This window comes from Schistocerca nitens, chromosome 7 (genome assembly GCF_023898315.1).
Source record: "Schistocerca nitens isolate TAMUIC-IGC-003100 chromosome 7, iqSchNite1.1, whole genome shotgun sequence".
Taxonomy (NCBI): Eukaryota; Metazoa; Arthropoda; class Insecta; order Orthoptera; family Acrididae; genus Schistocerca; species Schistocerca nitens.
In genome coordinates, this window is record NC_064620.1 from 631,672,038 (window position 1) to 631,695,224 (window position 23,187).

The 23,187-nt window shown below is 46.5% G+C and overlaps 1 protein-coding gene across 3 annotated transcripts in view; it reads right to left on the reverse strand.

The window, feature by feature from the left end:
- Nucleotides 1-23,187, reverse strand: part of LOC126195266 (testis-expressed protein 10 homolog) — a 194,624-nt gene that overhangs the window by 156,183 nt on the left and 15,254 nt on the right. For all 3 annotated transcript variants that reach the window (XM_049933792.1, XM_049933794.1, XM_049933793.1), the window contains exon 2: nucleotides 20,965-21,191. In XM_049933792.1, coding sequence (XP_049789749.1) covers nucleotides 20,965-21,191 — 227 coding nt within the window. The remainder of the gene's footprint in view (nucleotides 1-20,964; nucleotides 21,192-23,187) is intronic.

Consider the following 23,187-nt stretch of genomic DNA (forward strand, 5'->3'; position numbering starts at 1 on the left):
GAACCTGCGACCGTGGCAGTCGCACGGTTCCGGACTGCGCGCCTAGAACCGTGAGACCACCGCGGCCGGCTACATTAGGATCAATGTGAATAAAAATCTAAGAGGCTCATGCAGAGGTGTTTTCCATAATCTAAAAGTATTAAATTTTTCATCTATGTACATTTACAGAACTACAGTGTCATTAATAAAAGACAATACATTATTTGCAAAAAATGCTGAGGTCCATTCTTATGACACAAGAAATAAATATCAGCTGAAAAGTATACCATACAGAAAGAGTTGTTGAAAAAGGACCAGAGCACTCAGGGGCACAACTGGCACAGTGGTAGCTAAGAATCTACGAGACAGTGTGAATGAGAAGACGTTCCAGAAAGTTCTTAAAGATACTCAATGCAAAAAGATTTTTACAGTGTAGAGGAGTATATATGTAAACAATGGGGAATGTTTTATCATCATTACGTATTATTGTTACATATGTGAAAGAGTGAGTGAAAATGATCCATGGATATAATACACACATAAGGTAAATTATAGAAAGTCCCATATGTTGTCCAAAGTCTGTGCTGCAAACAGCTGATATAAAAAGTATTTAAGTAACTCTAAGGCCCAAACAGAAATACAAAAGTAACTACACACAATTAATACCTCTTATTCAAATTTTTGTTTTTCTTTGTAGCATGTAGGATAAATGTGTTAGACATTGGATTAATAATTACATGCATGCCTGAAAGGAATCAACTCACTGATCACAAATTCCTTGACAGCAGCAGCATTAGGTATAGATCTACTAGCCAATAGTGACATGTGAAAATCTGTGCCGGTCTGTGACTCAAATGAAAATTTCCAGCTTATTGCAAGTTGTCGCCTTAACCACACAGGCTGGCCCAGCCCAAATCCAGGTTCGAGTCCCAATCGTGCACAGATTTTCACATGCCACTATTGGCTAGTAGATCTTTACCTAATACAGCTGATGTCAAGGAAATCACAAACGGTGAATTAATTTCAAAACATTAAATTATAAGCGGACTTGTCCTATCTAATGAGGTGTGTTCAAAGAGTATTGCACCTTCTCCTTTCCTGTGTAAACCAATGAAGTGTGAGAGACAAGTTTCAGTGGAGATTTGGTAGGAGACATTCACACTCATTCATGAATTTTTCCTCACCTGCAGAAAGTCAGTCACGGGCGTGAAACTCCAGGAGGAGGGAAACTGAAAATGGAAGGAAATCTTAGAAAACTGCTATTGAAGTGTGGGCGGGGAGGGGGGGGGGTGTTTTCCCAGGAAAAGAGCTTTAAATGACCAATGTCATCTCAATGACACTGACAAATTCAAGGACACAATTGCCTGAGCGTGTGTCAACTGCTAAAAGGGAATATATATCAGGTGACTGCTGTAAACAGGTGTGTAGCAGATTCAAATAGGGGCACTAAAGTAAAAGGTGTCTCACCATCCACAGTTGAAAGCAGTGGGGACAAAGCGGGGGAGGATCGCCACTTAAAAGATGTTGATGGCAGTGCCCAATCCGGAGTGTAGTTAAAATTACCTCCTCCCAACGACGAGGCCGGGAGGAAGAGGTCCAAGCACAGGGAAGAGGTTTTATGTCGCATAATTTATTATCGGGAAGTGCAGACCAATGTGTGTGCCATAAAAGAGTAACACGACAACATAAAACGCTATGTAGATCGGCAAAGGGAACCATGCGAACAGTGAGCTGAGGAAGAGAGACTGCAGCCTTTGCCGCTATATCAGCTGCCTCGTTTCCACAGATACCAATGTGCCCTGGGATCCAGAGATGCCCCCCCCCCCCCAAGTGGAGCATGTGGAGGCAGTCCTGAATCCAGTGGACCAGAGGGTGGACAGGATAAAGAGCTTGGAGGCTGAGAAGGGAGCTGAGTGAATCCGAGCATATGTATCTGGATGTACTGGACAGCGTAAAGCTCCGCAGGAAAAACTGAACACTGGTCATGAAGCCGAAATCTAATAATGGTGTTGTCAACAATATAGCCACTCCCGACACCAAAGTTGGTCTTGGAGCCATCAATGTAAATACAGGTGGCATCCTCCATTTGTGTGCATACAGCAGCAAATGTCCGCCAATAAACTATATGGGGGGTACTACGCTTGGGAAGCTGGCAAAGGTCACGGAGATGGCAGGTCCAGGGGTGAAGCCGAGGTGGCCCCATTTGTCAAGAAAGGTTTTGGAAATTGGAAAGAAAGTGAATGTAACAGTTGACAGAAGTGGACTCCCAGTAGTAGTAGTGAGGAAGGACGGCCTGCATAGCCCAAATCCAAGGAGGCGTCAAAGAAAAGAGCACAGGTCAGATGAGCAGGCATGGAAGACAGATGAATAGTGTAGCAACTCAGAAGGACAGCTCGCCGATTGGACAGCGTAAAGGCTCTCCAGTCGCTAAACGCATTCCACGGTGGTGGACAGAGTCTAGACGCCGAAGAATAGACAACCGGGCGCACTAAAGCACGATATAGGCGGAGTAGGACCACTCGGCCCGCTCACCAGGAGGTACCACTCAGAACACGGAAGGTGTTGAGGAATTGCAGACAGCGAGTCGACAGATATGAAATGTGGGAAGACCGGCACAGTTTTCAGTGAAACGTAAGTCCCAAGAATTTGGTGACGTTCACGAATGGAAGGTCGATAGGGCCTAGATGTAGGGAAGGCGGATAAAACTCAAACTCTGTACGATGCCAAAAATTTCCACAAACGGTATTACTGGGAGAAAATCGGAAGCCAGTTTCAAAGCCCCACGAGTGAAGGCAATCGAGACATCCTCGAAGGTGTCGTTCAAGAAGGCTGGTCCGTTGAGAGCTGTAGTAGATTGCAAAACCGTCGACAAACCCGAGACATTGGAAAGGAGACAATCCATAATTGGATTTATGGCGATGGCAAACAGTACTAAACTTTGCACGGAGCCATGGCGAACTCCGTTTCCTTGGGAGACAGTACAGGAGAGAGTAGTATTCACCTGCACCTTAAATGTGCGCTCTGCCATAAATTCATGGATGAAACTCAGAGGTAGCTGACCTCAAAATCCCCAAGAGAACAGTGAGCAGAGGATGCCTGACCCCCAACAGGTATTGTATGCCCTCTCCAGATCAAAAAATGTAGCTACTGTTTGACGTTTCCTGAGAAAATTGCTTACGATATAAGTGGAGAGAGCAACAAGATGGTCAACTGCGGAACAATGCTTTTGGAAACCACATTGGGCAGGTGAAAAGGTTTCAGGACACCAGCCACCAGCCCGAATGGCAATTTACGATAAGCTCCAAAATATTATATACACTACTACTGAGAGAGAGGGGCGATAGCTAGAGGGGAGATGTTTGTCCTTTCCAGGTTTTGGAACAGGAATGAAAATAGCATCACGCCATCTTCTGGGAAAGGTACTGTCAGTCCAAATTTGATTATAAAGGTGAAGGATGTACACAGACTATGGTATTATAAATGCAGCAACATTTGGACGTGGATGTCATTCGGTGCCAGGGCAGAAGAGTGAGAGGAAGGTTGTACGTGTTGGGAGTTCCCACATAGAAAAAACGGTACTATAGCTTCCACGATTTTGATAGGAGAAAACAAGAGGTCGCACTTCCGATGCTCGTTTCTTTGGGAGAAAAGCTGGTGGGTAATTTGAAGAGCTCAAAATCTCAGTAAAGTGTTGACCCCATGAGTTAGAAATTGCAACTGGGTCCACTAAGGCATCATGAGTGACAGTGAGGCCAGAGATCAGGGAGGAACTAGACACACCAGATAACCGCTGAATTCGACTCCAAACTATAGGCGATGGAGTGAAGGTTTTAAAGGAGCTGGTAAGGATGTCCCAGCTTGCCTTCTTGCTATCACAGATGATGCAATGGCATCGTGCATGTAATTGCTTACAGCGGATACAGTTGGCCGACATAGGATGATGGCGGAAAACGCTAAGAGCACGTTTCCGCTCACATATTGCGTCACGGCATGCTTCGTTCCACCAAGGAACTGGGGGAGGGGGGCCAAAAGATAGATATGAGGTACTGAACATTCCGCGGCTGTTAGAATAACTTCTGTAACATGAATGACCTATTGTCAATGCTAGGAAATTGATGGTCATCAAATGTTACAAGAGAGGAGAAAAGTGTCCAATCGGCTTGGGAAACCTGCTAGTGTCTTGGCGCTTAGATGGCAGTTGTGGCTGTAATCAAACGACACATGGAAAACGGTTACTCAAATGTGTAACAGCAAGAGCAAACCATTTAAAGCACCGAGCTAAATGAACAGTACCAACCGAAAGGTCCAAATGAGAGTAGCGAATTCTGTGGATATTCCAATGGATAATTGACATAGGGTGGACAGAAAAGGGGAAAAAATGCACCTCTGTTGCAGGCAACTCAACGACTGCTGAGAGCCAGTGGCCGACGGTGTAGAACAGCATTCAGCCAAAGGCAGAAGATCCTAATCCACATGTTGTGGGGGTAGCTCCTGCCGCCAGTGATCAGCTGGTTGATCGGCCGCCAGCACGTGCCTCTCAGTGACACGGAAGAAGGCTGAGGGTGGCTACCGCTGGGTGGCACTGTAGAAGAGACACGCCATGGCGGCAAAGGAGAGGAACTGTTTTTGTTATGAGCCTCCTTGGAAGCAGGGCACTGACATGAGGGAGGAGTCAATGGTTGTGAGGTCTAGGTACATATAAAATCTTCACGAGCAGGCTCTTTTTTGGAAGTATGGGTGTCCGATTTTGGGGCCTGTGATTTAGCAGCAGACTATGAAGGTTGTGCCTATGAGTGAGTAGGTAGAATGGGCAATCTCTGGGCTGGCCGAACTGACGACCGTGCCGCTGAAAGTGAGATCCCAAGTCTCCGTGGCTACCTCCTTAGTAGGTCGAGGAGATGCTAGGACAGTGTTATATTTACCCACTGGGAGCACAGTGGGATTTCTACTGGCAAATAACTTACGGGTGGCAAAGGTAGACACCTTTTCCTTCACTCGGATTTCCTGAATAACTCCTTCATCTTTAAAAATAGGACAATCTCTAGAGGAAGCAGTGTGGTCGCCCATACAGTTGATGCACTAAGGGGATGGAGGTGGATAATCACCCTCATGGGCATCCCTGCCACAGGTAACACATTTGGCTGTATTGGAACACGACAGGTTGGTATGATTACACAATGTGTAGGGTTGGGGATGTAAGGGCGAACCGCTGACACTGATAGCAATGTGTAGGGTTGGAGATGTAAGGGCGAACTGAAATTTTCTCATACCCTGCTTTAATGTTCGATGGAAGTTGAACTCTGCCAAACATCCAGAAGAGAGTGTGGGTCGGTACCAATTCCTTTTCAACCCTTTCCACGATATTATGTGCAGCCGTTACGCCCCGATCAGACAGGTAATTTTGAACGTCCTCATTGCATAATCAGTCAAGTGATCTTGTATAAGCCACCCTGCACAATGAGTTTAAAAAACGGTGCGCTTCCGCCCAGACAGAGAAAGTGTGCAGCACTGTAGTTCAAAGAAATGTATGTGCCTGCAGGGCACTGTCTGTTTCTAATAACAAGGTGTCATTTTATAACCAGGAACAAGACCTTACACAACCTGTAATCACCCCTCCCTGGGCCTGGCCTTTGCCAGGGGGTTCATACATGACCTACTTGTCTACGCAGGATGGGGAATTACGCGTTACCCTGTCACCGGCTACGCATTGGTCGGCCTTCAGACACGCTAAGGGAGGAAAGAGAGAAAGGGAGGAACAAGGAAAAGGAAAGAAGAGAAGAATTATCAAACACCGCAGCGGAGCAGAAGGTAAAGAGAAGAATCGCGGAAAGGAGAAGGACAAAGTATGGACAGAGACTTTACAGTATAGAGATAAAAGAAGAAAAACCATGTCTTACAATCACAAGTGTCCATCTCCTGACATAGTCACAAAACATACTCCCAAAGAGAGGGAGAAGGAGAGGGGAAATGGAGGGAAGGGGCAGGAGGGGGTGGAGATTGGGGACAGGGAGGGATGTGGAAAGGGAAGGTATGCAGCCCGGAAACGAAAGAGAGCTGCACTAGCTCAGGGTCCCATGCTTGCCACGCACGTACCCACAACAGAACTGTGGACCCGGGGGAGGGAGTGGAGGGTGGGGGGTAAGAGGGTTGGCTGGTTTGGTTGGTTGGTTGAATGAATGATTAAAAGCACCGAACTATGAGATCATCAGTCCCTCCTATCTGGAACATACAAGTCAACAAGACAATACACCAAAAAAAGGCCTAGAGAACAAAACACAAGGAAAGAAAACCCCCAAGACCTACTGAAGGTCAACAAAGCCTAGAAAAAGTAACAAGAACAAAGAAAATGGGGAGAAGGAAGAAGGCTGTGGTGCCCCATCTAGGGAGCACCCAGACTGCCTAAGGCAGAAAGTACAATGGCCACATACCAGAGGCACCCCAACCAACAATACCCAGCAAAGACTAGGTACACATACAGGGCGAGAGAAGCACAGGAAAACATAAGAAGAACCCAAAGTCAAACAGAACATGCAAGAAAGGGGTACCAGAGCAAAAGAGCAGGTAGGGTGAGGACTGGGGCGGGCATTCGCGGCAGAGGAGGCAACAGGGTATCCTACTAACCCATCAATGGGCTGACAAGGCTGAGGCGCCTCCTCTAAGAGGGAAAAAACCCTTCACGAATAAACCGTAAAACCACAGCTGCTGCTGAGGCATAGTCCGCTAACATGAGCAGTAGCGAGTTAAGAGTCTGCCAGAAGACATCTATGTTAGGACAGTCCAGCAATATGTGGACCGTCGTCAAATGAGAACCTTAGTCACAGTAGGGCAGATCCTCACAACAGAAGAGATGACCACGTGTCAGCTACGTATGACCGATGCAGAGCTGGCGAAGGACAATTGAGTCCTTTCAGGGGGCCCACACGGAGGACCTCTGCAAATTCACGGTCTCCTTCATCGCCCGTAATTTGTTCGGCAGAGTCAGAGTATGCCATTCTGTATTCCAAATTCCTAGAATTAGAAGGTGTAATACTGACTGAAGATCCTATTCCGGAATAAACAGCTTGCGGTAGCAAATTTGGCTAGCCTGTCAGCGAGCTCATTTTCTGGGATACCAAAATGACCAGCAGTCCAGACAAAAACCACCGAGTGTCTACATTGTTCGAGGGCAAAAAAGGAATACTGAATAGTCAGGACCAAGGGATGGCGAGCATAACGCTACTGCTCAAAGAATCCCTACACATGAGGAAGGACTCACTGGAGCAGGAATGGATATGCTCAAAGGTATGATAGATAGCTAACAACTCTACAGTGGAAATACTGTAGTCATCTGGTAAGGACCAGAGTTCATAACATCCCACATTAATGTAAGCAAAGCCAGCGCAACCGGCAACCATTGTCTACAGTACAGATTACTTCTGAACCTCTAAACACACCGAGAATGGAGAAAAATAGTTGGCCGAGGGCCTCAGGGTGAGCTGAGTCTTCCGGACCTGGTGGTGTGTCAAGAGAGAAGTGTTGATTAGAGATGTACTAAGGAAGTGCATGTGAGTGGGCCAAAAGAAGAGGTGGTGGAGGGAAAAGCTGGATTTCAGAAAAGGGACTGGCTGCAGATAGTAATTGTAACCCCAGAACTGAGCTGCCACCACAGGAGATGGTTCACATATCTGGAAAGAGGAGACAGTAGTTTGGGTGCTCCAGGGAGCAGCAGATGGGTAACACATAAGCGATCAACTGCTGCTGACACAGACACCGCTATGGAGTAGTCCCAGCCTCCACTAGGATGCTGACCGTGGGGCTAGTCCGAAAGGCACCAGTTGCCAGTTGTAGGATCAGTTGCCAGCTGTACCTCGCAGTCCAGCATCTGTAACATGGTGTGATACTGAGGCATCCAAGAACACTGGGGTGCAACAAACATGTCTGCTTTAGATGACAGAGATGGGGAAGCCACATCAGCCGGGTATCAAAGATCAATCCCAAAAAACAATGAGAGTCCACCACACTGAGGGACTGGCTATCAAGGTACAGATCCAAACGGGGATGGACTGTATGGTGGCAACACAATTGTATAACACAGGTCTTAGCAGCTGGAAAATGGAAGCCGTGAGTGAGAGCCCACGACTGCACTCAGTGTACTGTTCCCTGCAGTCTGCAATCAACAACACTCATAACGGAAGAACAAAAATAAATACAAAAGTCATCAGCATACAAGAAGGGGGACACTGCAGGAGCCATAGTTGTGACAAGACCATTAGTCATTAAAAAGAGAGGGACACTCAAAACAGAACCCCTTGGAACCCCATTCTCCTGCAGTGAGGAGGTGCTATGGGAGGCGCAAACCTGTATCTGAAAAGTGTGACACAAACAAAAGTTCCACATAACAATCAGGAACGGGCCATGGAAGCCTCACTCGTGTACGGTGGCATGAATGTGTTGACACTGTGTGGTGTCATAAGCCTTATGCAGATTGAAGAAGACTGCATGCAACAAGGTGATGACGCTAGGCAAAAGCCATTCAGATAGCAGAGTCCCCGCTAACTGATCTGCAGTAGAGTGGCCTCGGCAAAAACCACTCTCGTGGGACTCAAGGATCCAATACAGTTTTCAACTCACCGTTCATCCAAATAACTTGGAGAGGACACTGGTTAACTTACGGTTGGTTGGTTGGTTTAGAGGCGGGAGAAGGTACAAAACTACGAGGTCTTTGGTCCCTCGTTCCTAATAAAACAATGCCACAAGTGTGAGAATAAAACGAATGAAACATGTAACACAGAACCGAAAGAAAGGAAAAGTCACAAGAACGAAGGGAAGGCAACAAACACTAAAAGGAACAAAAGAGGACAAGAAAACAACAGAGAGACGCTAGAAACACAAGAGAGTAAGACATGAAAGCAGATTACAGTAGCTGGCCAACCACGAGAATAAAAAGGGAAACCAGCCACTCTGCAACACATTAAAACCTCCACCCTAAAAGCACTAGGGTGAAGGACACAGAGGAACAAAGGACATGCGCTAAAACCTACATAGAAGTATAAAACCCACTCTCACAGATAAAACGCAAACCTAAAGCCGCTGTCGAGGCTTTGTCGCCCAACACCAAAGGCACGGTGCTGGGAAAGTTAAAAGTCTGCCGCAGAGCGGCTAAAAGTGGGCAGGCCAGCAAGAGGTAGACGACTGTCATTTGGGAGCCACAGCGACACTGAGGTGGGTCCTCATGACGGAGTAGGTAACCGTGCATTAGCCACATATGGCCAATGCAGAGCCGGCAGAGGACAACTGATTCCCTGCGAGAGGCCTGCATGGAAGACTTCCACACATACATAGTCTCCTAAATGACACGCAGTTTGTTGTGCGTGCTGTTATGCCATTCCGTCTCCCAAAGCCAGAAAACCCTGCGGTGTAAGGCAGAATGCAGGTCAGCTTCGGAGATGCCTATCTCCAGAAGTGGTTTCCGCGTCGCCTGTTTCACCAGCCTGTCTGCGTGTCCTGGGGTCCACACAAACACCACGGAACAGTGGGTCTGTTCCAGGGCATAGATGGACTCCTGAATGGACACTACCAGAGGGTGGCGAGAGTAGCACTGGTCAATAGCTTGTATGCTGCTCATTGAGTCAGTACACAGGAGAAATGACTCGCCAGAGCATGAGCGGATGTACTGAAGAGCACGAGATATGGCCGCCAGCTCTGTAGCGAAAACACTGCAGCCAACTGGCAAGGAGTGCTGCTCAATATGTCCTCCATGAACATATGCGATGCATACATGACCGTCAGCCATTGAGCCATCAGTCTAAACCACTTCAGTGCCCCAGAACATGTCAAGAATCGAGAGGAAGAGACAGTGGAGAGCGGTGGGGTTAATAAGAGTCCTTAGGGCCACACAAAAGGTCCAGACAAAGCTGCAGCTGAGGCATACACAATGGAGGCAGACATGAACGGACCACAAGTAGAGGTGGTAAAGGGAAGGACTCCAGTTCAGAGAGAAGGGACCGCACGCGAATCGCAATTGTTAGCCCCGATCTGGGCCGCTGATGAGGGAGATGGACTGCCGCAGGCGGGAAAAGGAGACAGTAATTCGGATGCTCAGGGAACTACGAATGTGTGCTGTGTAACTGCCAAGCAGTTGCACACATCTGATCTGCAATGGAGGGACATCAGCAGCCACCAGTACGCTGGTCACCGGACTTGTCCTAGAAAATACTGTCGCTAATTGAACCCCACAGTGGTGCACAGGGTCAAGTAAATGCAATGCTGAAGGCGTTGCCCAACCATAAACCACACTCCCACAGTCAATTCTGGATTGGACAACGGCTCCGTAGAGCTGCAGTAGCATACAGCGATCTCCACCCTTATTTGGTGTTGCTCAGGCAACGGAGGGCAACTTCTGCTGAAGCTGACAGAGATTAGGGTATCAAGTCTATCAAGAATCAAAAACCAGTCCTAGGAACTGATGTGTCTCCACTACAGTGAGTGGATCATCATTAAGGTGAAGTGCGGGTTCCAGATGAACGACAGAAGTGCACGACACACGACTTTGCGACTGAAAACTGGAAGCCGTGGGCTAGAGCCCATGACTGCGCCTTGTGGATGGCTCCCTGGAGGCGCCGCTCAGCAGCAACAGTACTGGAGCAGCAGTACGAAATGCAGAACTCGTCTGCATACAGAGAAGGTGAGACAGAGGGCTCGACAGCTGCTGCTAGACCGTTAATGGCCACTAAAAATAGAGAGACACTCAATACAGAGCCCTGCAGGACTCCATTCTCCTGGATACGGATGGAACTAAGCGAGTCACCAACTTGGACACGGAAAGTACGGAGTGACAGGAAGTTTTGGATAAAAATTGGGAGGGGTCCCTGCAGATCCCACTCTCACAATGTGGCAAGGATATGATGTCGCCAAGTCGTGTCATATGCTTTAAGTAAGTCAAAAAAGACGGCAATCAGGTGTTGTCTTCTGGAAAAGGCTGTTCTGATGGCAGACTTATTGGACACAAGATTATCAGTGGTAGAGCGACCCTGGTGGAAGCTGCCCTGACATGGAGCCAACAAGCCATGCGACTCCAGGACCCAACCCAACCACCGACACACGATATGTTCCAGCAGCTTACGAAGAACGTTGGTGAGACTGATGGGCCGATAGCTAGCCACATCAAGCGGGTTTTTACCCAGTTTGAGCACCGGAAGGATGGTGCTCTCCCGCCACTATGACGGAAAGACGCCATTGCACCAGATCCGGTTGAAGATGACGAGAAGATGTCACTTGTAGTCAGATGAGAGATGTTTAATCATCTGGCTGTGGATGAGGTCAGGCCCAGGGGCTGTGTCGGGGCAACGTGCAAGGGCACTGAGGAGCTCCCACTCTGTAAATGGGGCATTGCAGGATTCACTGCAGCATGTAGTGAATGAGAGGACATTCCCTTCCAGCCACCGTTTGAATTTGCAAGAGGCTGGGGGTTAATTCCCCAACGCAGATGCTCAAGCAAAGTGCTCGGCAATCGCGTTTGCGTTGGTACATAACTCATCATTTATGGTAACACTGCGGGCAGCTGTTGGTGCCTGGTACGCAAAAGACGTTTGATCTTTGCCCAGACTTGGGAAGGTGACATGTGGCACCCAATGGTGGAGACGTATCTTTCCCAATGCTCCTTCTTCCGTTGTTTGATAGGGCAGTGAACACGGGCACGGTGCCATTTAAAGGCTGTGCGGTGCTCCAGAAAAGGGTGCCATTTATGCCGCTGTAGACCTCGCCGACGGTCCTTAATTGCTTCAGCGACTTCCGGCGACCACCAAGGAACTGCCTTACGCCTCGGGCACCCTGAAGAGTGAGGGATCGCGTTTTCTGCCGCAGAAAAAATTGTACTAGTCACCTGCTCAAACATCACATCGATGTTACCGTGTGGGGGAGATTCAGCGGTGACAGCAGAGGTGAAAGTTCCCCAGTCCGCCTTGTTCAAAGCCCATCTGGGCAGGTGTCTGTGAACCAGACACTGGGGCAGTGACAGGAAGATGGGGAAGTGGTCACTACCACACAGGTCGTCATGTGCTCTCCAGTGGATAGATGGGAGAAGTCCTGGGCTGTAAATTGATAAATCAATGGCCAAGTAACTACCATGAGCCACACTGAAATGTGTGGCGGCCCCAGTATTTAAGAGGCAGAGGTCAAATTGCGACAGTAAAGTTTCGACATATCTGCCTCGGCCAGTAAGCATGGTACCACCCCACAAGGGGCTGTTGTTTGTTGTTGTGGTCTTCAGTCCTGAGACTGGGTTTGATGCAGCTCTCCATGCTACTCTATCCTGTGCAAGCTTCTTCATCTCCCAGTACCTACTGCAACCTACATCCTTTTGAATCTGCTTAGTGTATTCATCTCTTGGTCTCCCTCTACCATTTTTACCCTCCACGCTGGCCTCCAATACTAAATTGGTGATCCCTTGATGCCTCAGAACATGTCCTACCAACCGATCTCTTCTTCTAGTCAAGTTGTGCCACAAACTTCTCTTCTTCCCAATTCTATTCACAAGGGGTTATGGGATTTAAAATCTCCCAGAAATTGGAGAGGTTTGAGTTGATCAATCAGTGCAGCTAATACATTCAGGGGTACTGCACCACCTGGAGGAAGATATGCATTGCAGACAGTTATTTCCTGTGTCATCCTTATTCTGACAGCCACAACTTCAAGAGGGGTTTGAAGGGGCACATGTTCATTACACACCGAGTTTAGGACATAAACGCAAACTCCACCTGACACTCGATTATAGTCGCTACGGTTCCTGTAATATCACTTATAGCCGTGGAGGGCAGGGGACCGCATTGCTGGGAACCAGGTTTCCTGGAGGGCAATGCAGATAGGAGGTGTAAAGCTTAACATTTGCCGTAGCTCAGCCAGGCGATGGAAAAAACCGCCGCAGTTCCACTGGAGGATGACATCGTGAGACTGGGAAGGCATGGAACACTCAATGAGGCAGTTTATGCTTCAGAGTCACCTGCTCCACCAACTTACTGCCTGAGCAGTCTATATCCAAAGTGTCTGAGGGTCTGGTGAGATCTAGGTCCTCAGCAGATGCCAAAATCTCCACCCCATCCTTAGCTGCAGAGCTTGTAGGTTGCGGTGGTATGGTTGCCACCGCAATTTCCTTGGTCTTAGGAGTTTTCTTTTTGGATTTCTCTCACTTCTCCTTGGGTTTTCCTGGCTGGGAGGACTTCACTGGCTCAGTCTCCGGGACTGAGGATGAGCAAGAATCCCTACGACCAGCTGCTTTTGAGTTCTTCAGCCACTGCCGGGTGTTGTCTTTCCCACCAGGAAAGGGAGTGCCCCATGGGACCCCTTCCTAGCTAGAGAAGGCGAAGAAGGCTTACGCCTCTCTGGCTTAGAAGTGGGGACGGACGTCCCTGATGGTTGGGGGGTGTTGCTCCCGAAGTAGGTGGTGCAGGAGCAACAGGGAGGGAAATGCCCCCCCCCCCCCCACCATCAAGGAGGCAGGTTTAGTCTTCCGGCTCTGAGAGGTGACCTAGGTTGGCGGAGCTGATGAAGCCAGAACTGTTGTAACAGTGGCATAAGACGATGTCATACACACAGGATGTAGGCTTTCAAATTTTCTCTTAGCTTCAGTGTAGGTCAGTCTGTCCACGGTCTTGTACTCCATGATTTTCCTTTCTTTCTGGAGAAACCTGCAGTCAGGCGAACAAGGCGAATGGTACTCTCCGCAGCTGACACAGATGGGAGGCGGTGCACATGGAGTATTGGGATGTGATGGGCGTTCAAAATCTCGGCATGTGACGCTGGAAGAACAGTGGGAAGACATATGGCCAAACTTCCAGCACTTAAAGCACCACATCGGGAGAGGGATATAGGGCTTTACATGACGCTGGTAGACCATCACCTTGACCTTCTTGGGCAATGTATCACCCTCAATGGCCAAGATGAAGAGACAGGTGGCAACCTTATTATCCTTTGGACCCCAGTGAACACGCAGGACAAAATGTACACCTCAGTGCTCTAAATTGGTGTGCAGCTCATAGTCAGACTGCAAAAGAAGGTCTCTCTGAAATATGATGCCCTGGACCACATTTAAGCTCTTATGGGGTGTGATGGTTATAGAAACAGTCCCCAGCTTGTCACAAGTGAGTAACACCCGTGACTGGGCAGAGGATGCTGTTTTGATCAAGACTGACCCAGATATCATTTTGGACAAGACCTCCACCACCCCGAACTTGTCCTCTAAACGCTGAACAAAAAACTGAGGCTTCGGCAACATGAAAGACTCTGAGGCTTTGGCAACATGAAAGATTCCCCATCCGCTCTCGAACATACAAGGTACCAGAGCGAGTAAGATCCATTGGCATCCTTAGCCTGACGTTCCTCCCATGGTGTGGCCAGGGAGGGGAACGATTTGGGGTCGTACTTCTGTGCGTTGAATTGAGCTCGTGATTGCTTAGAGACTGCTGGTGTTTCACCACCAGCAAGAGATGATGGACTACGCTTCATTGCATGTCATCTGCCCTGATGCCACCCACTCCAACTAGAGGCCCTCCCCACGGGCGCCACTTGGCAGGATGGCCATTGCCGGGAGTCCCGATGCCCCCTGGGGGATGGGCATCTACCCCTTGGCATACATGGGGAGCTAACGGCGCAGCCATCAGCAGAGAAATCCCTGTGTGGTCAGGGGACTGCAAACAACAGGGTACATGGCGGCCCCACCACAACGGACTGGCTACCGTACTGGATATCAGTTGCAAAGAAGTCCGCGGTCATCGTTGACGCAGAAATCGACACTGCATAGTGCACGGTGGAAAACAAACCCAGGAAGGTGTCCTCACCCAAGAGATGGAGAATGGGCAGGACTGCAATGTGACGATGAGAAAGTGGGCTAAAGATCTCAATGCACGATGGAGATGATGCACCTTGTAAGGTGCCCTTCCCCAGTTGGCTCGATCTTCGGGAAAATTTTGAAGAATGGAGGTCAAACCCTACAGGGGACCATCACATAAAGGCCGAAACATGTGAAACTCCTTTTAGTCACCTCGTACGACAGTCAGGAATATCTCGGGCCTTTTCTAACCCCCGGAACCGCAGGGGGGACTGGTTAACTTATTGGACAATATCTGTCCACCTGAAGAAGCAGTTTACCCAATTTCAAAATTGGAATAACAACATTTTCTCGCCACTGCGAAGGGACTTCCCCTTCATTCCAGGGACAATTACAAAGGAGAGTCTAGGCCGGTAAGGATAACACTATTCAGGGAAATTCCTGGGACACCTGTGGGAAGGCGGCGGTCAAAAATGTGCCATGTCCTGTGAAAAAGGAGTATACGGCCCTATGGCAGCAACATATCATTTGCAACAAATCTGTTTCTGGCATTCAATAAGATAAAAAGGCAGGTATGAAGCCGTTTGTAGATCAAGAGGTGGTCAAGAGATGGATGCTGTTTGTAGTGTTGGAGGGCATGGCAGTAGCCTTTAATAGTCACAGAATTTTGGGGAAGACCACCAAGAAACAGTCATCTATCAGGGAGAACCCACAGAAGAAGGAATCGCCAAAGCAGCTGCTGAAAGGATGGTATTTGTCAAACTCTGTATAGACTCATCAATGCTGTCATGTGGTGGAGCAGTTGGGGTGGCAGCCTAGGAAATGGCATCCAAATCTGCGTTAGTAATGGCCCATCTGGCAGGGGGTCCTGGCAAGTGATGCTGGCAAAAAGTTAAGATGATGATCGCTGTTGCACAAATTGTCACGACCTCCCTGAATGAGGAGGAATCCGGGATGCAGATGGAAAAATCAATGACTGAGAAAGTGCTGTGTGCCACACTAATGTGTGGGGACTTCAGTGTCAAGGAGACAGAGATCTAGCCCCACCAGCAGGTCTTTAACAATCCTGCCCCAGTCAGTGGTTGCAGTACTGCCTCACAGGGTGTTACGGGCATTAAAGTCCCCAAGGACGAGGAAGGGGGAGGGAGTTGTCAAGAGCGCAAGAAGAGTCCGTGTGGACCAACATACAGACACCACCAGAGACTCTCAAAGGGCCAACCTGGTTCCAGCAGAAGGCCTGGAAACCAGGAAGAGTTGGCAAATGAGTATCAGCCAAACGAGATTTTTGCAATACAACACATGCTACAGAGTAGATAGGAAGAAGTGAATTCAATTCAGGAAGGTGACAATAATAAACATTACAGTTCCATTGGAGAAGGGTAGTAGAAGAGGCTGGCTGGACATCAAATAAGCCAGAATCTGTCAGTGTCCGTCACTGGTAAGGATGGAGTGACTTCAATGAATTTATGATCAAATCCTGACTGAGGGGAGGGGGCACCAACCCCTGCGATGTCAAAGGGACCTCATTCCGATACTTACAGGTCACCATCTTTTCCTTCAGAGTGTGAGAGGGGTGTGGTCAGGAAGACAGCCAGCCACAGCAATATCAGGATCCAAAAGAGAACTAGCAGCCTTGACGCCCACAGAGTACGGGTCCTGTATGCAACTTGAAGCAACAGGCTTTTTGTCCTGGAGGTGCCAGGAAAGGAAATTCTTAGAAGGAGCCCCATCCCCAGCAGGTGCCAGGGAAGAGGGTTTCTTCTTTGGCTGAGAAGAAAGAGCAGTTATGTGAGGGGAAGGAATGGGAATTGCCGTGGAGGAGTAAAGGGAAGGCGGACAGGACTGAGGAAGGGAGACAGTCTAATTTCTCTCGTGCCTGGGACTAGGATAGAGGGTTGGGAGTTTTGATTTCCTGAACTTTACTTTCCTTTTTATAGGTCCGGCAACCCGATGAACGAGGAGAAGGCGGGCCACAACAGTTCGTGCAGTTGGGCAGTGGGGTGCAAGGACTCCCCACATGGAGAGGGCGGCTGCAGTAACTGCAAATACGATTTGCCTCACATCGTGAAGCTAAGTGACCAAAACAGAGATACCAGAAACAGCGCTCGGGAGGTGGCGTATAGGGCTTCGTACCGCAACAGTGAACTATAACTTTTGAGTTTTTCAGGAAGATTACCCCCTCAAGAGCCAGGACGAATGTGCCAGTATCAACGCAATTGTCCTTATGACCTCTCTGGACATGCCGGATGAAATGAATGCCATGCCATGCCAGATTAGCACGGGGTTCCTCGTCAGATTGAAGGAGGTGGTCCGTATGGGAGATAATGCCCCACATGATATTTAAGGACTGGTGAGGAGTGAAGCTCACCAGGATGTCTCCTAAGTGCTCACAAGAACAAATGGAAGGCAACTGACTGGCAGGAGAGATTTTAATCAGTAGGGAACCAGATCACATGTTTCTAATTGAGTCAAGTTCACTAAAAAAAGTGGTTCAGTAGCAGCAAAAGCCTCCCCATCTTTCCTGGAACAAGTCGAGTAATGGGGAAAGGGTTTTGCCCCAAGCCGGCAGGTGTGGCCTTCCTCCCAGGCAGTGGCCAGCATGGGGAAGGCCGAGGAAGGAACTGTGAGGGTTGAGAGAGAACCCTTCCATTCTGAAGAGATGGCCACAAAAGAGCTGCAAGTCTGGAGCTCAGCTTCACACACTGTTTGTGTGCCCTGGCACCACCCACTCGGATCACCGTGGGCCCTGTGTTGTCAGGGGGCTCAGCCAGACTGGTATGTAACTGTCCCTGTACAGACTGGTTACACGTGCTGGTGACCTAGTGAGGGGGCGCGGCTACGGCGGGGAAGGGGAGAAGAAGGGGTGAGAGAGACAGAGGAATCCACATCGGAGATGCCAGGGTTCTTCCCTACACGGATCACATCACAGAAACTATTCAGAAAGTGAGGGTCAAATCCCAAGGGGGACCAAACAAGGCCAGTAAACAAGGGAAAGTGGAAACACAAGACACAAGAGTAAAAGGGAATAGTGGAACCGAGGGAATAGTCAGGCTGTCACGAAGGAAAACATCGTAGGTGAAAGGGGGGAGGGAGGGCAGAGGGCAAGAGGGAGAGGAGCTAGGACGGAAAGGAATGGATGCGGAGAAAGGAATGCAGCCCGGGAGGGGAGAAAGGCTGCAATAGTTCAGGGCACTGTACCCAAAAAAAAGAGCTGTGGGGCACCTGGAGTCTGAGCAAATGGGGACTTTGGTCGAGGGAGACCACTGTATCACAGTAAAAGCACCTGTGAACGAGATAGGGGTAAGCACTGGATTGGTACATTCAACTTTGACCGACGATTTGTGCACGAGGAAAATGTTTAAGAAATTTGGAGCCAAAGCAACACTATCTGGAAATCACACAAGACATGCCGAATAATGCAAACAGAATACTACGATTACAGGCAATGAGACACGGGTTTACTGATGTGAGTAAGAAACCGAGATGCAGTCATCGCAGTGGAAACAGCAGACATCGCCGAGGTCAAAAATTGCACAGCAGATTCATATTGGTGTGAAGGTCACACTGACCATTTTCTTCGATTCTCGTGGGGTGTTACACTGACAGTATGTGCCAGGAGGGCAAACCATCACAAAGGAATAATAAAGGGTGTCTCACAGACAACACAACTTTTGAAATGCCCACTATTTCTGTTCTATTAAGTTTGCAGCACAGAATGCGGTGCGAGTGTGCCAGAAAGTTGCGCAAAGCTTCATCGGAAGTACAGGAGTGTGCCTGCAGTCGTGAAGGGCATCTGAGTAACATCATATTTCGTATACAATCACAGGTAGCATACAATGCAATAATACATACATTAATTTGATTAAAAAATTTGTATGTTATTACACACTCAATATGGGAAGGTCTATACCAGGTACTCTTTCATCATTTTCAATACTTTCCTTGCCAAACACACATTCTTGCAGTTAATCAGGCTCCTTAATCCCTTGACACACTTCTGTGTGACTTTTGGCTATCTCTCATGCCAAAAATGACCCTGAAAGGAACACAATTTGAGTTGAGAGAATACATTGTGCAGAATGCGACAGCCTGGCTGATCACTGTTCCAAAATATGTGTTCCAGAAATGTTTCCAACAATGGTAAGGGGGCTAAGATAAGTGTGTGCATCACCAAGTACAATATTTTGAAGAGATTAGGGTTTTGTACCTCCAAGTCAATAAATGTATTTCCGACAGCCAAACGTTTAATACTTTTTGAACACTCCTTGCAAATGTACACAATCTATACACAATGCATTTAAATGGGACCAAACAAAAACCAACTGATCTTATCTTTGGGTCACAGCAATTTAACATCAATTAAATGCAATCTTGGCTGTACTGTTTGAATAATGTGCTGTTTTTACCACTGCTGTCCAGTTTCAACCCTAAGAGTTGTTTTGAAGTGTACACGTACATGCGACCATACATATGCTATATGTAGATTGAAAAAGGCATCAAAAACAAAAACAAAAAGCCAAGGCATGTTCCAAATGCATCAGTGATCCCTCTAAATATAAATCGATCTGTGAAACATAACACCTGTAAGCTATGCTCATACCTATCGGCAGAATGAAATAAACAGTACAAATAGGTTTTCGTGTCCCACACATAGGACAATGCAAGGACTTGTCATTGTTGAGCTAAGCCTACGTGGATATAGGAGATGTATCTGTGTTGTAATTTCACTCTGACAATAGATGAGTATGTAACTGTCTAGTATTATGCTTCATAGTGTGATTTATATTGAATTGGATCAATTATGCATTTGGAACATGCCCCAGTAATTTATTCACGACTTCATTTACAACCTGTGTATTGCACATACACGATGGGGCATTTTAATCCATAATGGGGAATAACTCACAATAGAGATGTGATACAGCAAAATCTTTTAGTTAAAAGTTGTAGGTGGCAAAGAGGGTCACACATTGCTACTAATAACTGTGACTTTGAACATGATTTTCAAGGTGATTTGGAGGTTAAAGTGATTTTTTTAAAGGGAGGACCCTAAATTTAAATTTTGAAAAGAGCAGCAAATTTTATGTATAAAATGATTCATTATTATAGGTTACAGCAAGAATCAATGAAAGTTGAATAAGCAAACACGGTTTTAGTTCTAGGAGGGATTAACTTTGAACAGAGAAGGGATACAGCAAAATATAATGTTCGATACACATTACATGGGACATCCTGAGGAAAGAGAGGTCAGGGGCACACTCAAGGACTTGTAAATCAATTATCTCTACTTTATTTGTGTTTGTTCTGTCCTGCAAATGTCAAAATAACTTTTATATGTTGCCATGTATTTATTTTTTCCAGTAAACATGTTAATTAAAACGAAGTTCAAATCTCTCTTCAATCTTTCCAAATCTAACACCACCAATGGGAGTTTCCATGAAACAAAAGTCAACCTTTGAATGACCTCCAGTTATTAACTTTATGATCATGATTACCAGTAAATGATTCATGACCCATTATGCCTCTTCCAATTTGTATCTAACATTGTATTTTGCTGTATTCCTCCTGTATTCCAAGTTAATCCCTACTAGAATTAAAGAGATAGTTGCTCATTTGACCTTCATTGAAGCTTGCCACGACCTTGTATAATGTAACATTTTATATTTAAAATTTGCCGCTCTTTTCACACTTTGGATCAAATATTAGTGTTCCCATTTTTTTTAAAAAATCACTTTAGCCTCCAAATCATCTTGGAAACTACATTCAAGGTCATGGCCATTAGCAGCAATGCGTGATCCTCTTTGCCACCTACAACTTCATCTAAGGCATTTTGCTGTATGGCATCTCTATCCAGAGTTATTTCCCATTATGGATTAAAATGGTCCACCCCTTATATGCTCACAAGCACATGTAACAAACTTCAAAATGACTGTATGGATTGAGACTGACTTGTGGTGTAAATAAAGCATCTTATTCCAATAACATACTCTCTCAACAAATCATTATGGTTTTAAATGTCATGATTTTGCCAAGTTTGCATTCAGCTGAAACTATTTAGGGAAAATGTAAGGAAGTTAATCAACAAATCTGTTTTAGGATTTTTTTAAAAATCAGTTCCTCAATTCTTTAAGTCCATCATTTTATACAACACTCAATGAAAATACTTGCACATCCTTTTTAATTACCTTCACATTTAGTTTTCTGCTTGAGAGGGGCTCCTCTGAAGATGGTGCTTTCAGTTGTTCACGAATAACTATCTTTTTAACTTTGAAAGTAGTATCTGTCACATTCTGTCCTTTTGGAAGAAGCTGCTTTTTCTTCAGTTTAACTTTGGACTTTTCTTCCCTTTCAAATTTTTTGCTTCTATTTTTCTTCCCCATGATGCTCCAATGTACCAAGCTGACCCTATGGCCTGGAATAAAAAGAAATTAGTCATCCTCTTATAAAACACAAATTACTGAGCCTTCCCACAGACACAAAATTTCTGTTTATGTCAGCAGTATTAAAACCTGATAGTTTACTAAAAAATGTATCAGTAAATATTTCAATACTATTAGCTAAAATCAAATTAAAACTAAACCAAATAACTGCTACCTAGAACACAACAGGTAAAGATTAAGAATCTCACAGAAGCCAGCTTTCAGAGGTTCCTTGAGCTGAAACAACAGACAAAGGGCTGGAGAAAATGAGAACAGCAATTGAATAGAAATGCTTAGAAAAAACTACACAACAAATTCTCTCTTTGGTCTTATGATAGGTAACATACACAACAAATCCTCACTTAGGTCATATGACAGATTACCCTGTATATTAAGCAGTCAGAGATGATGTTTAAAATAACATGGGGAGATGAGGAATGTATAAAAATGTGAAGACATTCTCAGAATCCACACTCGTCAAGTTGTCTGAGGACATTATACCTACAGTTTAACTAAATCGGACTCCTCAAAGAAAAAGGAAAACCTATGTTAGGGGACGTCTGCACAGGAAAGCCCACTGCATAAGTATTTCCAGCAGGGTCATGTAACTGAATGTGGAGTGATATTTCCCGAATCCCTTCTGAGCTCCTGACAGGGGGACAGATGACCAAGTGCTACAACATCTTTCTGATGCAGTTACTGTGGGCAAGTCTAAATATAACAACTAATGCAGCATTTGAGGTCCTTCCTCGGTTTGAAGAGATTGGTTAACAAAGTTTACTTCCTCAATGCTCCTGTTAGCTAACTAAAACAGTGAGGATATTTCTTTTACTCCCTGCGAGGTCCCGCATCATGCATCGACATATGCTCCCGTGCCCAGGTGACATATCATGTACTGCAGACAGTGAAATGGCCCCATGGAAAAGGGGCAAACATATTGTTGAGGCTTCCGTGGCCAATTATTGACCTATTACCGGTTGGCTGTCTCAGAATCTTCTGCACATGTTCGATTAACAATTTTTCTGCCATTTCACGATCATCAGGGGCTGGCAGTGTCAAAGATACACCCTCCACTGCTGGTGGTTCACCACCAAATCATTCAGCACTTAGTTTTTCTGTTGTGTTTCTGATTTAATCCTTAAATTCTTTGCATGTTTGTGTGCTTGCATATAGTTGAATTCCTAAATTCATTGTGTAGTATTTTTGTATTTGAGAGGTACAGTATCACATTTTAGTAATAGTAACATGCATATTCAAGTCGTTTGTAGTCATTCTCCCCCCCTCCCCTGCCACAAAAGATGGTAAGCACTGACTACAGCTCCGTTAAGTTGGTTGGTTTAAAAAGGGGAGGGGGGGTAGGGACCAAAGTGTGAGGTCATTGGTCCCTTGTTCCCAGTAGAACAGTTACCCTTGGAAGGGAAAGAAGAAAACAAAGAAGACATACAGCACAATAATAGGAGAAAGGAAAAACCAGAAGAATGACAGAAGCACAACAAACACTACAATGGACAAAACAGAACAAGAAAACCACAGAGATATGCAAGAAACAGGGAGAAGAGATTAAAAATAAGAAAGTAGATTACCATGGCTGGCTGACCATGAGAATAAAAAAGGAAAAGCCAGCCACTCTGCAACACATTAAAATCTCCAGCCTAAAAGCCCTAGGGTGGAGGACACAGAGGGGCAAAGGACATGCGCTAAAACTCAGATCAAATGATAAAACCCACCCTCACGAATAAAACGTAAAACTAAAGCTGCTGTTGAGGCACTGTCGGCCAGCACTGAAGGTAGGGTGCTGGTAAAGTTAAAAGCCTGCCACAGAGGGGCTAAAAGTGGGCAGTCCAGCAAGAAGTGGATCACTGTCATTTTGGAGCCACAGTGACACTGAGGTGGGTCCACGTGAAGGAGGAGGTAATCACGTGTGAGAGACGTACGGCTAATGCGGAGCCGACAACCGATACCCTGCGAGAAGCCTGCAGAGAAGACTTC